General features: G+C 36.3%; 1 protein-coding gene across 20 annotated transcripts in view; it reads left to right on the forward strand.

Annotated features, from left to right (window-relative positions):
• Positions 1–18,165, forward strand: part of DOCK9 (dedicator of cytokinesis 9) — a 137,358-nt gene that overhangs the window by 72,049 nt on the left and 47,144 nt on the right. For all 20 annotated transcript variants that reach the window (XM_052785719.1, XM_052785731.1, XM_052785728.1 and 17 more), the window contains exons 18-30: positions 111–176; positions 775–867; positions 1,152–1,275; positions 1,660–1,781; positions 3,143–3,229; positions 3,884–3,973; positions 9,054–9,169; positions 9,272–9,341; positions 9,480–9,605; positions 9,735–9,806; positions 15,293–15,439; positions 16,138–16,221; positions 16,828–16,939. In XM_052785719.1, coding sequence (XP_052641679.1) covers positions 111–176; positions 775–867; positions 1,152–1,275; positions 1,660–1,781; positions 3,143–3,229; positions 3,884–3,973; positions 9,054–9,169; positions 9,272–9,341; positions 9,480–9,605; positions 9,735–9,806; positions 15,293–15,439; positions 16,138–16,221; positions 16,828–16,939 — 1,309 coding nt within the window. The remainder of the gene's footprint in view (positions 1–110; positions 177–774; positions 868–1,151; positions 1,276–1,659; positions 1,782–3,142; positions 3,230–3,883; positions 3,974–9,053; positions 9,170–9,271; positions 9,342–9,479; positions 9,606–9,734; positions 9,807–15,292; positions 15,440–16,137; positions 16,222–16,827; positions 16,940–18,165) is intronic.

Below are 18,165 nucleotides of genomic sequence, written 5' to 3' on the forward strand. Positions count from 1 at the left end.
GACTATACATTCTTCTTTCTCAGGTTTAGCTAAGATTGTTTACATATTATATTTCTGTGATGATCCTTATGATTAAGTGTTCGGGTTTTTGTTTTTAAATACTTCTTTAGGCTAGAAATATTGCAGTATGCATTGAGTTCAAGGATTCCGATGAAGAGGATTCTTTGCCTTTAAAGGTTAGTCTTTTGATTTTTGCAATAAAAGAAAATAGTGAACAGTTAGCTAAGTAATACGGTAGTACTTGACAAATTTGTCTAGTTTGGGATGGCAGCTTTCTGTCCTCCTTTTGCATTTGGCATAAGACTAATTTCTAGATGACTTGCTTGGTTTTGATATAAAAGATTACTAAAGAACCGTCTGAGCATTTAATTTCTTTACATCAACAAAAATTCCAAGAATAAACTTGTTGCAAACAACAGTGGCTTATGCCTACTCCACAGGAGGAATTCTTTAAGTTAAAACATTAAAGCTTTAGATCACCTGCAGAGCTAAGCTCTGTGTTTGTTTATGAGCTACCACAGTGTATAAGAGATGCCTGGAAGCAAAGAAGTAGAAAAATGTATAGGAATCATGAGGTGAAATCACAGTGTCAGCTCTACTGCACAGTGAATGAACTACAGATCATGTAATCCCCTGTCTGTGCAAAGGAACCAAGTTAAACACAAGTTAAAATATTTCAAATTCTAGGTGAAACAGATTCTAAGCTGAGAGTGAAAGGATCACAGGGGTTTTTTTTGTTCTTTTTTCCTTTTTTTTTTTTTTTTTTGTTATTAGTGTATCTATGGTAGGCCAGGTGGACCAGTATTTACTAGAAGCGCATTTGCTGCTGTTCTGCATCACCACCAAAATCCAGAGTTTTATGATGAGGTAAGCTACCTTTCTGAGGTAACTTTTACTGGTTTAAGTATTATGTAAATTTCAAAAATACAAGAAAATATTTGAGGATTTCAAAGTTCTTGATAATTATTTCAGTTAAATCAGGCCCCCCCCTTTTCACGGTAAGTAAATTTTGGTAAGTTTTGTGCGTGTGATTCTTGATCTTGCTTCAAATAACGTGTAACCTGGAATTGCTTTTTAAGTGTGCAGCCAGTAAGGCATGTCACTGCTCTAGCTGAAGACTTCTACAAAGATTGTGATTCTTTGCCTTTCAGATTAAAATAGAATTGCCCACTCAGTTACATGAAAAGCACCATTTGTTGTTCACCTTCTACCATGTCAGCTGTGATAATTCAAGCAAAGGGAGTACAAAGAAGAAAGATGTTGTTGAAACACAAGGTTTGTACACTAATGCTTTACTTTCAGTAACTACTGGGGAGATTTTATGAAGTATGCTTATCTGGTAACCTGTGATTTTTGTGATCCATATAATGCTTTCTAATTGCATTATACTGACTGAAAGATTTCATGAAGCATTTGAATTTAAATGTTTCAAATGTTGTTTTAGAATGTCTATCAAATGTATGGTTTTTTTCAAACTCAGTGATGATTTATTTGCCTCTCTAATTATTTGTAATCGTTTGAGTTCAAATCATTTGGCCCTTACAGTAACATTTTTCTGGTTTATGAATTACATATCAGAAGTGTACAGTAAGACTTTTGTAAGGGTTTATGTAAAGATTCATAACATATTTAAAATTACTTGCCTTTCATGTTCCGTAGTTGGGTATTCTTGGCTTCCTCTAATAAAAGATGGAAGAGTGGTGACCAATGAGCAACACATCCCAGTGTCAGCAAATCTTCCATCAGGCTATCTTAGTTATCAAGAAGTGGGTGTTGGAAAGGTATGTTATATAAAATTGCTCTAATCTTTCAAAAACAGCTGTGGAGAGAAGGTTTGGTTGTATTTCCCCAGTTGATAAGATTTAAGTAATTTTCTAGTAATTTTTTTCTTTTATAGCTGAAATGGAGTGCTTTGCAAAAACCCAAACAGAAATGGGAGACAAAACTTATGGCTAAATTCTGACTTTTACAAGAATTTGAATCAACCTGCCCTAATAAGTTTTTTGTTTAAATTGTTAAATACTTATTTCTGTTATTATTTAGCTGATGCACTTAGGAAATGTTTATTTTTTGTACTAATAATTAACTAGAAGTTACAGTAATTTTTAAATATATTAAACTATTTTGAGTTTATGAAGATATGCAAATAATCTGAAGTCCTTTACTAAATTTTTTTTAGCATTTCATGCTGTCTCCTTTCAGTAAGTCCTTTATTCCTGAAAAAGTCTTACTCTCACATCTTGATTTTTGTGATCTTTATACTTCACTAGTAAAATTTATGGTTGTATTTTTCAAAGCAGAAAGCTTGCAAAATTGTAGTAATAAAAATGATACCGAGGAGGATACAAAATGTAAAATGTGATAGGGGATTTGACTAAGAGAATGAAATGCAGAGACAAAATTGACTCATTTTGGAGGAAGAGGCCTAAAATCAACAGCAAGAGGTGCTGCTCTCCTCCTATTCTACCACCTTTTTAAAACTCTGCTGTAAGCTTTCCAACCATCGTCTCCTTCACATCTTTCATCTTTTCACATTGTAGGTGTATTCTTTATGCCTCTGCTGTTTGTCTCTGCTCATGCCCATGGGTAGAAGGTTAGGACCAATATGACCAGTTGTACATCTAGCAGTAAAATCTCTCCCTAACTGGTTGTCAGGGTATACAGCTGAGCATTCCCATTCTCAGTTCTTTGGAAATGGGATGGGAAGGAAGCACTGGCTGCTACCTATCAGTGACCTATGTTAAGGTTTAAACTGTGTCAGTATCTGTGGAAGTTCTTGTGTTATTTTTCTCAGAAAACTAGTAGATATTTCTCTCTAGTCAGATGTTTCTTTGCAGAGTTGTAGGGGAAACATGAAATCTGTGACTTCAGAAAAGCAATTTTGTTAGCCACTGAGGAAACTACTGTGGGGCTTTTAAAAAACATTTTAAGCTTCATAAATGCTTTTGGTAATACTGCCTGCATAATTTTCCTTTTTTTCTGACTTTACTCATTGCACACATTTCTTCAACCTGGGGTTTCTTTTGGTTTGATTTTTTTTTTTTTTAAAAAAGTGTTGTTTGTGGTACTATAAATAAATTGTTTTACTCTAGTATACCGCTACATTATTTTACTTTTCCTCTGCATGTGTGTGTGTGTGCAGCATTCTGGTCCTGAAATTAAATGGGTAGATGGAGGCAAACAACTGTTAAAAATATCCACTCATCTGGTGTCAACTGTGTATACGCAGGTGAGTTATAATACAAATTAAACTAGAGAAAGTTGTAGGAATAATGTGTGTTTCTTATATGTGTATACAATATTTGGGAAGATTCTTAAACTTGGTATGCTGATCTCTTACTTTTTTGTCTCTTGGACACTCTGCACAGTATCTCTCCTTTCACATCAGCTGTGAAAAATAGCAGATCTTAAATGGAAGCTACTCAAAATGTGAGCCTTTTGTCTATCATTGTCATCCATTCCAATCTGAAATTTCCTGTTAGATGAGAGGTCATGGTTGTCTGAAAGCTATTTACTGGCAAGTCTACAATGAAATGAGTCCTGTTATAGCTGCTCATAAAAAACATATTATGATTGGTTGGGATACCTAACATTAAGTATGCTGGTTTTTGTATGTTGGTTTGAAGCAAATATAGGTAGTGTTTTGTATAATGGGTATTCAAAAATAACTGGAAATTTCTTATGTGTGTTAAAAAAAATAAATCAATGTTACATGTAGACTCAATTAGTCTTTGGAGTACTGCCCTTCAATTATTTTTTAAAATTGAACCTGTGGACACATATATGAATTTCTGTATATAAATATTTTTAACGTGTTCTGTTTCAGATCATGGATAGTAATGTTAGATATTGTTTGATTTATTGTTCTTTTTGTCTTTGACAGGACCAGCACTTGCATAATTTTTTTCAGTACTGTCAGAAAACAGAGTCTGGAGCTCGTGCACTAGGAACTGATCTTGTAAAATATCTTAAGGTATAAAATGGCAGTGAATAACAGATTATATTATTTATTTATACTTTTGCAAAACCTAGGAGCTTCAGACATTTTCTAGGTCTCATTAATGGGATATGCAGTATAAAAAGAACAAAAAGGTACTTCCTGCCCTAGATAAATTTACAATTGCAATATAAGAGGAAACCATGAGGAAATAATGAGGCAGTATTGGTGATAATTTCAAAACACTAATGACTTAATTTGTCAAAATAATCAAATTGAACTGCAGATGGGAATGGTAAGGAATGATTACTCTTGATTTTTCTAAAATTTTGCTTGGAAGGTCATCATTGTTATTGATCTAATACTGCAAGAGAACTGTAGACATAGAGTGCATGGTTTCCACAGCAATTTTGTCTTAACCAAGTAGGCCAGATTTTTAATATGAAGCCCAAAATTCAGTCACCTTAAAATCTATGTAAGGTATCACAAGTAACTCCTGATTTTCTTAGGCACAACAGAGTTTATTGTTGTAATTGAATACCATCAATTAATAAAACTGGACTGTCTGCTCAAGGCATTCAAATAAGAACTTAACTATTGAATGTGGCACACTTCTGAACTGGACTTGCTTTGTGACCTTGGTTATGTCAAAACCAGGCTCTGCATCATTGTCCTTGCCCCAAGACTTCTGTGATCAACTTTGGTACAAAACAGGACACAGTACATTAACAGCAGGAAGATGGAATAAGTCTATTGGGAAATAGTTTTTTTTAATATTACCATTTTTTACTGACAGACCTGTTTCTCAGTCTTCTATTTGTGCTTATCATTCTGAAATTTTGCAACCCCAAAACGTGCTAGCAAAGTATATGGCAAAAATACAACCCCTTAGATTGGATTCTGGCCATGGTATCTTCGCATCAAAAGGGTAAGGCAAAGAACAAATAGTCTTGTAGCTGAACTTCATCGTCCCCCGTGGTTACTTAGAATGGGTCACTAGAGATGCCTCTCACTTGGGTTTCTGCTACTGACATTCTTGTTTTGATATGTCATTTCTCTGTGTTTCTCACTTAAAGTTAGTCTTTTGAGTTCTTGATAATGTTCAATCTGGAGCCATTCTCATTTCCACTGCATTCTGCAGCAGTAATTGTACCAAATAGTCCCCAGCCAGATGGCACTAACACTGAGCCTGGTAGTGTTTCAGCTTTAGAAGTCAGCACTCTGCAGTATCAAGAGGCCCTACTGGAGTTAGGGACAGCTTATTGTGCAGAATCCCTCCCTGATACCACACTTGCAAATCCTCTGTCATCGTGCCCCTTTTCAAAATACAGTCTTTCTAACTCTGTATATGTGGTTTATGCCCTGAAGAAATCTCTCCAATACAGACAGAAGAGGAGAACCATGACTGCTTCAGTGTGTTTCATCTTGCCTTGAGGCCAAGGGGTTTGTTCCATCTTTCCCCAAGTAATCCTTCTGGGACATTGTGGTCCTGCTGTCTGAGATTTCTGTTTGAAGAAGGGAACCTCTTTACCTCTCACTTCCTACTGTTTGTACTTTTCTGGCAAGGGATTTAAATTTATTGGTGTTCAATTTCCTCCCGAGTTCTATCAAAATACAAACAAAGGAATCATCCAGATTTCTAGAAGTCCTAGTCATTTTTTCTCATTGGTGGAGCTTTGCCTTCTTGTCCTCTGGTTGTGGTTTTGAGATCAGTTGGGACGCTGAACCTTTATCATTGCACTTAACCTCTCTTTTTTTTCCTCTCCATATAATAAAGATATGTTCTGAGTATCTGTCATCATGAACTAGAGGTCTTAGAGTCTAACCTGTGGCTCATTGAAGCTCTTTAAAATTGTCAGTGTCATTTCCATCACTTTTTTTCAAGGGGTGTAGCCTTCCTGCTACTTGAGGTGCCAGAGAAAATGGCAGATGTTTTCTGATAGGAAGAAGGGAAGAATTGTTGCCCATTCTGGACCTCAGGGGATTGAATGTCTTTATTGATAAGTTCAGGTGAAAAAACAGAATTTGCTCTTTCTGGTGCTGTAATATAAAGCAGTTGGTCTGGGAAACAATCAGATGTTACATGAAAAGAACCATTATTACCGAAATCTCTGCATACGTGTGTCGTGGTTTAACCCCAGCCAGCAACTAAACACCATGCAGCCACTCACTCACTCGCCCCCACCCAGTGGGATGCGGGAGAAAATCGGGAAAAGAAGCAAAACCCGTGGGTTGAGATAAGAACAGTTTAATAGAACAGAAAAGAAGAAGAAACTAATAATGATAATGATAACACTAATAAAATGACAACAGTAATAATGAAAGGATTGGAATGTACAAATGATGCGCAGTGCAATTGCTCACCACCCGCCGACCGACACCCAGCCAGTCCCCGAGCGGCGATTCCCCGCCCCCACTTCCCAGTTCCTATACTAGATGGGATGTCCCATGGTATGGAATATACTGTTGGCCAGTTTGGGTCAGGTGCCCTGGCTGTGTCCTGTGCCAACTTCTTGTGCCCCTCCAGCTTTCTTGCTGGCTGGGCATGAGAAGCTGAAAAATCCTTGACATTAGTCTAAACACTACTGAGCAACAACTGAAAACATCAGTGTTATCAACATTCTTCGCATACTGAACTCAAAACACAGCACTGTACCAGCTACTAGGAAGACAGTTAACTCTATCCCAGCTGAAACCAGGACAATGTGACAAGACACTACTATTAAAAAATCAGTTTGCATACCATGGAGAGCCTCTTTACCGGGGTTCTAGCAGCAGTGACTGCTCATGTTATGAGGAATGGAATGACCCTATACTTTGTGGGCAGTTGGTTGGTTCTTGCCTCAGGAACTGATGTTGTAAACAACCCTCAGTCAGTTTCTGACCTCTTTGATTCATCGGGATTCACAGTACTTTGAGAAATCTCACTATTTAAGTTTACCAGAGCTCTACTTGAATCTGATAAAATCAAAATATCTTCCAGGGACTAGCATGGTAATTTCAGATTTATCTTGCTACCCACTGACTGTCAAAAATGACAGCTGGCTGGAATCAAAGGCTTGTTTCTCTTCTTGATATTCACAATTCTTGTTAGTCTGGTAGAACAAAGTGGCCATCAGATATTAAAGTATCATTTTAGGGAAAGCTCAAAAGAACACTTCCTCAGATCACTCCAAAATAGCATCGGGTAGTTCAGTCGTAGATGATCACATGTACTGTGATATATTTGGGTATCTTATTCCTTTGCTTAAACACTTAATTTATTTGTATTTATATTAATTCCAGATTAGCAAAATCTTTAGGTTCAGTGACAAGACCATGTCTTGCCAAAATCCCTGGGACAGAATAATGCAACTGCAGAGTCTCTTTATAACTCTTGCTTGTCATCAAACACCAGAACACTCTCACCACACAGTATGAACGTGTTCCACACCACTAGATTAACACATCATATTGACTTTATTGCGTCGCTTCATGGTAACAGAAAACAAATGCTATCTTCTGTGCCAACTACAAATTATGGCTATTCTCAATTCCATTGGGCCAAATTCCTGTCTAGCTGGGCCTCACAGGGACCCAAATGCTTTTTACTTCTGTGTATTGAGAGCTTGCTTTCCGTGTGTCAGCCTGTGCCTACCTGTGCCAGACTTGGCCAGCCTGAGTGCTAAATGTTCTTTAAAGATTAATGTTTCAGTTCACTAGCGACAGTTCCCTGCGGGTAATATCTATGCTATAATGGCAATGACACATTTAAATCCTTAGGATTTACTTCTCTCCACGAAGTCAGTGTGCTACTGGCAAAGTAGCTTGGGTCGCCAAACCTGACAAGCATTCTCCCTTCTTTCTGCTTTTGTCCTTCCTAACAGGATTTTGTGTAAGCACCATCTGACACTTCTAATTACAGGTTTTCTGAGACTCACCTGATTCAAGATGTTTGTATGCTCTCCTTCATGTTTCATGAGCCCAAACATCACTTAGCATCTCATAAGTTGGGCTATCTGCTTTTAGTTACCTCAGTTGCTGCCTGAGAGATCAAAGGGCACAGCTACTTCTGGCAGTGTAAGTGTAATTGAATACTCAAAGGCATCAGAAGCTGGGTTATGAGTCCACTTCAGAGTCCTACTTAAAACAGCACTTTTACCAAAAAATGTCTGCATCTTGGACAAAAGTGTTAGCTGACGTTCCATTTGCATGTTTACCCGATGCTCTGATATTCAAGGCTTATAGAAAAGATGCTGTAGTGTATGATTGCTGTTTCCAAGAAAAATCACAGATCACGTAGGAAGGAAGGCTGTTTTGAGTTTTGAATAGTGTGAATGTGCATACAGGCAAACGTTCAAAGACAAGACAGCTACTTAACACTGAACGGAAATGTTTGAAATGTGTTGTCTGTATGAATGTTCAGCAAATACACTCTTCTTTTTGTCAAACTCCCTTTAACTCCAGGGAATTTTGTGGCATAAAACAATGTAGGATGAAATGCCATACACTGCCTTTTATGTCAGGGTGGTTATGTCTGTAATGTCTTTTGCATGTGATGGAGTGCAAAGGCATATCGTGAAGAAGTTGAGTGGTTAGTAATTCACTGTCTCTGGTTTCCAGCATTAGGTAGTTAGGGATTTTAGGTCATTCTGGTTTTTAACATATTAGTTTATTGTTTTGCAGTAAGTAGTATAACTAGTATTGCACTTATCACAGGTAAGCAATATGTATGTTTTTGTGGAACTATGCTAAATGTCTGCATTGGTGGATGAAATAGCCAAGTATACCAGGGTGTCAGTGTCAGCTTGCTGTGGTGTACACAGGTAGACTTTTCATTGAAACATTACCTAGTATGCATTTCAATGGAAAGGTACAAATAACTACTTCTAAAATGCTTTTAATAAAACCTAATTTTTATCCCTAACTCACCTTAATGTAGAAAATATTTACCAAATATTTATGTTGAAAACTACTCTCAATTGCTTTCTGTGCAGTATTTCAAGTAATTAATACCAAATAGTGCAAGCAGTGTGTATTTTTGGAAGAAGATTAGCAGTAGATTTTATTGTTTCAGAACTTGTGATTTAAATGCCATTGTTTCAAGAGAGTTGACAGTATTACTGCTTTCTTTTAGAGCCTTCATGCTATGGAAGGCCATGTGATGATAGCTTTCCTGCCAACTGTTCTAAACCAGTTGTTTAGAGTTCTCACTAGAGCAACTCAAGAGGAAGTTGCAGTCAATGTGACAAGGTAAAGAAGTTTAAGTGCTTCACAGAATTTAAGTGATGGCTGGGTTATCACATAAATCTGTAGCTTTTTTGTAGGCTTACTTGGCTTCTGACTTCTGTTTAGGGTTATTATCCATATTGTTGCTCAGTGTCATGAAGAAGGCTTGGATAGCTACCTGAGATCTTATGTCAAGGTAGGTAAAACTAAATTAAATGTTTCCTTTTTCTAATTCTCTAAAAAGAGTTTATTTAAATTAAATTGCATCTGTTTAATTTCAATTGTTTCATACTGCATCATACCTTCATATTATATTCTGGTTTTCCTCCTCAAGTATGCCTATAAAGCTGAACCCTATGTTGCTTCCGAATATAAGACAGTACATGAAGAATTGACAAAGTCCATGACAACAATTTTAAAGCCATCTGCTGACTTTCTTACAAGCAACAAGCTACTTAAGGTATATATCGAACTATACCTTTTACTGTATGTTCTTACCTGGTCATAACTGAAGAATAGGAACTAATTTTATTGAAGTAGTTGTTGAATGCATGTGGCAATTTTACAGAACATTTTCTTTTCTCTGCAGTATTCGTGGTTTTTTTTTGAAGTTCTGATAAAATCAATGGCTCAGCATTTGATAGAAAACTCTAAAGTGAAGGTATGTCAACTTTAAAAAAAAAAAAAAAAGTTATTCTAAAGAGAATTTGTATAGTCTCTTCTTTCTCCATTCACGTATTTTTGTTGCATGTTAGAAGAAAAAGTTTTATGTATACATGGTTATGATTTATATATAATAACTTTATTTGTAATAAAGGGAGGGAAGGAGCAAAACAGCAGGAGAAATCAGTTGAAATACTAGATAGAAAAAAACCTACAGGGCTAGATTCAACATTACTATAAAAGAATAGAACCACCTTAAAATCCATAGAGTAGAGCCGTCTGTGTAAATCATCAGACTCTGTAGTAAGATTTCTTAATACTTATGTACAATGAAGCTGGAACCAATAGATAACACTGTGGACTTTTGTCGAGGTCTAACCCCAGCCGGTGGCTCAGCCCCACGCAGCCGCTCGCTCACTGCCCCCCGCAGTGGGATGGGGGAGACAATCAGAAGGGTAAAAGTGAGAAAACTCGTGGGCTGAGATAAAGGCAGTTTAATAGGTAAAGCAAAAGCTGCGTGCACAAGCAAAGCAAAAACAGGAATTCATTCACCACTTCCCATGGGCAGGCAGGTGTTCAGCCATCTCCAGGAAAGCAGGGCTCCATCACAGGTAACCATTACTTGGGAAGACAAACAGCATCACTCCAAACGTCCGTTCCCCCACCCCTGCCCCTTCTTCCCCCAGCTTTATATGCTGAGCATGCCGTCATATTGTATGGGATATCCCTTTGGTCAGTTGGGGTCAGCTGTCCTGGCTGTGTCCCCTCCCAACTCCTTGTGCCCCCCCAGTCTCCTCACTGGTGGGGTGGGGGGAGAAGCAGAAAGGCCTTGACTCTGTGTAAGCCCTGCTCAGCAACAGCAACATCCCTGAATTATCAGCACTGTTTCCAGCACAAATCCAAAACACAGCCCCATACCAGCTGCTATGAAGAAAATTAACTCTATCCCAGCCAAAACCAGCACAACTTTGATGCAAGTACTACCCAAAAATATGTGGGCTTTTTCCAGAGCAGTACAGTAGCTGTGATATATATAGTGTGGAAGAAGGCAAGTTTTTATTGATAACTTCTTAAACTATCTAGGGAAGTGTGACAGCTACCATTCGTTTAGGAGCTTTTAGAATGCAAATATATGCACAAAGGGTTTGCTGTGCTTATAGTGCAGTGCATCCGTTTGCATTTAAGATGTCAAACTCCTTGCTTGTTTGAATTGATCAGCTGTTTGGGAATTCCTCAAAATTACTAGCAAAAAGAAAAGACTTACAACTTTTTCTACTACTAATCAATAGAAATACTGTTAATTCAAACCAAAGTAATAAAAATATTCATATGGACTTTTTTCTCTTTTTCACTTTTTTTCCTGTTTCATAGTATCTGTTCAAATAATTCAGGGTCTTTAAACATAAATTTCCATTATTGATTTGATGTTTCTCAAAGGAGTTTGTGCTTCTGTTCACTCTGTGAATGGCGTATTTCTTATTTCACGCTTATTATAATCCATTAAATTAATTGTATTAATTTAATTAATCAATTCAACTGAAATGAAAGTGGAATTTTATAAAGCAGAAAACACTGCTGCTTATTTAAAGCTGAAAATTTTCTAGATGCTTCTGGAATTGAATTAAAATTTTATAATTTAAAAATTGTATTGAAAAAAACTGAAAGAATTTTTGTTGGTTTCAGTACTTACCTGACAGTACCGGTAGTACTTCTTATTTTACAGTATTCAGCTGTGTGAGGATACAGTTTTTCTAATTACAGAACGTGGTGCATCTGGGCAAGGTTTTCAAAACATGGTGTGTGTCAAACTTGAATAGCTTGAGGAAGTTTTCTATTGGATTTGGTAGGTGATACTCTGAAAAACAACACCATGCAGTTTTTGCTTGGCTAAACAAAGTTTATATAATTTTTCCTGATTTTAACAAACCTACAGAAGTCCTCACGAGTTTGGAAACAGCATATTGGTTTAAAAAAAAACTTCAAAGAAACCACTAACTTGCTGTCATGCAAACCCATTTCCTTATTTTAATTATAACTTCCTTACAATAGGGATTACAATTTTAAATTGAGATCAGATGGTGGTTAAAATAAGTACAGTAGAATATCATCTTTTTTAAAGCAGGATTCTGTGTAAACAAATAAACAACAAAGGCAATTTACTTTTCAGAATGACTCCGCCAGTGTCCGTCATTTTAGTATCTTCTCTCATATAATCTGCATCTCTTGTATAGTGTGGTTTACTACCATTGATGAGCATTCACATTACTACTAGTTCCTGATTTTTTTTAATAAATTTTGTTGTTGTTATTTCTTGCCTCCAGAAGTGCCGTACTGACTCATTTGCTCAAAGCTAATGTGTCTTTACTGACCCATGTAATCCTAATAATAAATTATATTTGAAGAGCACCAGCATGTACTTCTGAGGAACAAATTAAATTTAAGACAACTTTCATTTTAGGGAAAAGAAAGTTGGTAAAGGAACAGTGTGTCGGTTACAGATGCCTGAGACTGATTTAATTACTTGTTGTTATGGAAATACAGTGTGAATTGGGGTAGGCATAACCATTACTATTGCTCAGAAAGACCTCCATCTCTTTGATGTCCAAGTGACCTAAGTAACTATAAGAGAAGGCACTGATTATTTTCTTTTTTTAGTAGTAACAACCAGTAGCTGAGACCTAATGGCCTCAGGTTTGCTGTACCTGAAAGATTGAGCAGTTCATGTTATGATTTACTATATGCTATAAATTACATGCCGTACACACTGTGTTCTTTGGAGATTGATTTCTAAGGGTTGTTATAAATAAGCTTAGGATTTTCATTAAAATGCACCAAAAGATGTAGGCAGGAGACAATTCACTGTATGTTTATATTTCTGAAGATTGGTCTAGGAATTATGACCTTTCTGTAAGTGATATTTTACATCAACTTGTTGCACCAAATTTTGTCTATTATATGCGGTTACATGATCATATAAATTCTGAAGAAGTCTTGTTCATTTTAAGTAATCTTTCTGCCCTATAAAATTCTTTAGGTAGGCTAAAAATTTATATAATTTTATTTTAATGCATGTTTGCTCTACCTCTTAACATCATAATTGTAAACACGCATTTTGTAGAAGGTGGGCTGAGAAAATGCTGAGCATGGAAAGAGCATGACTCTTTTCAAAGAAAGTACTAATTGCTAGTTGCATTTTATTTATGGTTCCAAGTTGCCAGAAAGAAGTAGATAAACCACAAAAATGTGATCTAAATACTGACAGCACTTTTAACTCTATAAGGGACCCCATTTTATTTCATAAAATAAGGATGCACAGTGAGGTTTTTTGTAGAATTAGGCAGTTCTGTGGCCATCAGTCTTTCTAAGATGATAACAGTTCATGCAGAGATTTTCTTATGCATCATTGAAACTACCAAAATGTTGCCACGTTTTTTGTTAGGACTCACAGGTATAGAAGCATGCAGTAATTCTACTTGAAGAGGGAAGAAAACTCAAAACAAACAAAAAAGCCCAGCCCAAACCCTTAGGCTTGATACTGGAAAATACCTGTCTTGTTTCTATTGATGTCCCACTCAACAGAGTGTTCTGCATGCTAGGTGTACTTGTTGTATAGGAACCCCATTCATTTCAGGTTGATATTTTGTTTGTTTTTAATAGTATCTTCAAAAGCAACCCCCAAATATGAACTGTTCAATTGTACAAAGGAAACATATTCTTTTAACATGCACTTTTAGATTCTGGTGCTTTGCTGTGTATCACCTTGAACTGCTGTTCTTTCTCACTCTTCCCCTGCAATAACATGAAGTAAGGTTCATAGCTTATGAACTACTGGAGTGACTTTTTATGACAGATTTTTGTTGTTGTCTCCACATTTCCTGTTAAAAAAGACATTTTGACTTTTAGAACTAACCTCACTGTCACCTTCCCTGTGACATGAAAGAAAAAGGAGCAGAATTCACCTCTTGTTTGCATGTATCCTTATTCCTGAACATGGCTTCTTGATTTCTTAAATATAAAATAAATTATTTTGCTAGCTTTTTTCTGTCTTACTGGGTAAAGTAATAAATGGAACTTGCATTCAGATATTTTCTACTTATGAGATCTGATAAAAAGATGTATTTCTGGGTGCAGCAAAATTATTTTTATAGCAAGAATTTTGTAGTATTCTTAAAAATACTTCATTACTCTCCAACAGAGACTGAGTTACAAGAATATCATAGGACACTGGCACACCCACCAACAGAATTATTGATTTTTGTTATTTCATTAATGAGTGCTGTTGATATTTATACAGGGATCTTTTTCAACCTTAATATCTTTTTTTTTTAATATTTTTAAAAAATAGAACTAGAGACTTTGGAGCACAGTTCAAACACAAAGGGAGCAAATTGTGTAATCATCTCTTTATGTAGGGCCTTGGGAATGATTTGTTCTGCCTAGGAATGTGCATTCAATATAGTTCAAAAAACTATTTAAATAACAAAGTATTCAGAGCACTTGGATGTTTTGATTTGAGTTTTTAGAAAGAAAAGACATAATGTCTGTACAGTTAAAACAGTTTTTGTTAACGTCAACTTCTTCAGCCTCACATTACCTGTCATTAAGTCCCCTCAGACAAAAGACAGAATCTTTATTAAAGATTGTAAGATGTAGAGAAATAAAAGAAGCTCTGCAGTGCCAAAAAGCTGATGAGAACTTACTGACCAATACTGGTCAGAATGTACAAAATCATGTATGAAGATAATATAGATGGTGAGTGGAAAGGAGGAAATTGTGAATGTAGAGGAAATATTTTAAGCTAATTGGCAAACTACCTAAAAGCAAGGGAAAACAGTTCTCATTGTGGAAACTTAAAAACATGGAGAGTAAGATTGTGAAGTCTGAAAGAGCTGAGATTTGAAGTCACTGATGAGCAAGAGAAAGAAAAGAAGCATGGATGAGAATTTCTAGAATGGCAAAAGGCAAAGGAGTTAAAAAAAAAAAAATGGTCGCAGAGCAGCAAAAAACGGTTTGTTTTTTTCAATGCAGAAAAGAGAGTCTGATAATGCAGTTACTATATGTGAGCTAGCTGGTGTCTGCTTCAGAAAGAAAGATAGATAAAATTAAAGGATTCCCTTCTGTTCTTAGCTTCTGTTGTCAAGTTTATTGTAGTATAGAAAAATGTTAGTGCATTATACTTACAAACTTTTATACATGTGATTTTTGTCATCAAAGACTGCCTTGCTTGAATTTTAATAACAGATGCTAGTGCATGCTCTAATATTTTCTTTTAACCAAATGCTCTTTTTTTCCCCTGCTCAGTCTAAAAAGTTCAGGAAAATCTTGAATTTAAAGAAAATGTTACTTTAAATGACAAATGAGAAAATTTGAAAGCTTTGTCTCTCCTTTCCCTGTCAGGTTATCTATATCTCATCTAAAGTAAGTTTTCTGATACATTTTAGTGTTATAAACCACATTGAATATTATATCTGAATTTGTTTCTAGCTGTTGCGAAACCAGAGATTTTCTGCTTCCTTTCATCATGCAGTTGAAACAGTTGTTAACATGCTAATGCCACACATCACTCAGAAGTACAGAGACAATCCAGAGGCTTCAAAAAATGCAAACCATAGCCTTGCTGCCTTTATAAAAGTAGGTACACAAGTGACTCGGGCTCTGTGTTTACTTTTTCAGTAATACTTCTTCTTCATGGATTTTGAAGAATCTTAAAGCCAATTCTTATAAAACTGAATATGCATAATGTTTTTTAAATATAATTCTATGTCCAAGTTAAAATGCATTGAAGTATAATTTGCATATTCTGTAACCAAGAAGACATCCGTTCAAAAGTTTGATATTTTGAAAAATTAGTTTATATTTTATCCAAAAGGTATTTTTATTTTTCTTTAAAAATATCATCGAGGTTACTTTCTAATCCTACAAAAGCTTCATACGTTAAGTAGTGTTTTATTTGCATGTATTTTATGTAGACAGACTTTCAGCATCTTTCCTTTTTCAGCCAATAAGATGCAGTAGGGAGAAAAAAGGATCAGAAATAAAATGGCAGATAAAGCTGCTAGTGGCATGTCATTTCTGTTTCTGTCAATATAAAGTTCTTCTCTCCAAACTGCTTTTTATTTGCAATTTGTTTACATTCTCTACTCTAAGGGAATATTTGGTATTCATATGTGTATACATATATTTAGTTTGCTTGTTTTATTGGTTTTTATATTCAAACTGAAATATCAATATTGTGTTTGGAAAATAGACTTATTAGATACAGAAATACGAACACTGAGCACTGAGGGAGTACTAATCAATTCTATCTTGGTTTTGCTTGTTTTCCCCAGAGGTGTTTTACTTTTATGGATAGAGGCTTTGTTTTCAAGCAAATCAATAACTACATCAGCTGCTTTGCCCCAGGAGATCCAAAGGTACTCAGTGTTTTTAAACAAACTATGTTTAGAAGTTGCCTCTTCTTGATGTATGTGGATAGAGTCCTGCATTAAGTCTTCAGACTTCTTCCCGGTTACATTAGAAGCATAGACCATTTCCCCCCCCCCCCCCATCAAATCACTTTTTCATATTTTGACTCCAATCTTCAGGTGCAACTTTACCACCCTACAGTGTGGTGGGTAGGGGTGCAACACTAAGCAGAAATTTTAAGCATGAATGTGAGAGAGGCTAAAGTTGGAAGAGTTGATACCTGATAAGTTTCTGTACATTTACTGTAGTAGTGAAAGCATGTACCAGATGTCTGAAGAATTTCTTCTGTGGGTCCAAACTTTTCTTAAATCAATACATAATATGCTATTAAACTTAAATAACTTTGGACAATGGGAAAGTAAATAGAACTATATCCAGTTGTCAAGTATGAATTATGCTGGAATTACTTTATACTGACATATGGAACTTTGACAGGTCTTGTCATACTGCAAGACAGAGAGAAAATCACCCTTTTGTGTTAAAAGCTGTTTTTAATGTGTTAATCAAATCACTGCATCAGTTGTTTAATTTATACTTTAAAATTATTTTTGCAGACTCTTTTTGAATTCAAATTTGAATTTCTCCGTGTAGTCTGTAATCATGAGCACTACATACCTTTGAATCTACCAATGCCATTTGGAAAAGGCAGAGTTCAGAGATACCAAGGTAAGTTCTTCTGAAGAAGTGTATGGTATATTTCTTAGATGTCACCTTTTTATTATTAGGCTTGTAGACTGTGTAACTTCAGGTTTATGAGATGTTGGAAACCTTGAAATTGTCAAATAGAAGCCTAAAGTTATAATCCTTTCATTTAAAATTAAAGGAGTTGTTTAGGTGGCAGAGTAATCTATCCAAAGTATCTAGTCATTGAATGATACAGTAAACTACATCCTTGACTCTGCCTCCCTTTCCTGCTGATTATTAAGTTTACTTTTTTTTCATGAGTTAGCTTCTAATTCACTCACTGCAGAAGCCTGCAACACTCCTGTAGGTAGGTGTGCAGTGTGAGGCTTGGTGTGCTTTGTACTTTTCATATACCCGTTCAGGTTAAAAGGGACTTCAGTAGGTCTGTAGTCCAACCTCCTGCTCAGGTCACCTCAGGCCTTCCCTTCTCCAGGTGGAACAAGCCCAGTTCCCTCAATTTCTCCTGATAGGGTGTGTGCTCCAGCCCTGTAACTGCCTTGGTGGTCCTTCACTGAACTCACTCAAGATCCTTCTTGTACTAGAAGGCCCAAATACTACGCATAGTATTACAGATATGTCTAACAAATCCCAAGTAAAAGGGAATAAACACTTCCCTTGATATACTGGCTAAGATCCTGTTGATACAGCCCAGTATGCTGTTAGCCTTCATTGTTGCCAGGATGCCATGCTAGCTCCTGTTGAAGCTACCATCCACCTGGACCTCTAGGTGTTTTTCAGCACTGCTGCTCTCAAACTAGTCATTCCTTAGCTGGTACCGTTGCAGGAAGTTCGTCCATTCCAGGTGCAGAATTTTGCATTTGTCCTTGTTGAATTTAATTGACGTTTCTGTTGACAATTCCTGTAGAATCTAGATTCTTCTGAAATGCAGCCATGCCCTTAGGCATATGGGCTGTACCCCATCCACAAACTTGATGAGGGTGCACTCCATCTCATCTTTGAGGTCATTGATGAAGTAGCATTAAGTAAGATAGACTCTGGGAAACTCCTCTTGTAGCTGGTCTCCAAGCAGAGTAGAAACCATTAACCACCAACCTTTGAGCCCAGTAATCCCCCAAGTTCTTTTGCACTTTTAGGTGTCTATTCACCCAGACTGTAATGCCTCAGTTTGGATACAATGATCATGTGGACATCTGCTATTCTCCCCTTATCCACAGATCTGATGAGTTCATTGTAAAAGAGAGGTTAGT

The sequence above is a fragment of the Harpia harpyja genome, chromosome 4 (genome assembly GCF_026419915.1).
Source record: "Harpia harpyja isolate bHarHar1 chromosome 4, bHarHar1 primary haplotype, whole genome shotgun sequence".
NCBI lineage: Eukaryota > Metazoa > Chordata > Aves > Accipitriformes > Accipitridae > Harpia > Harpia harpyja.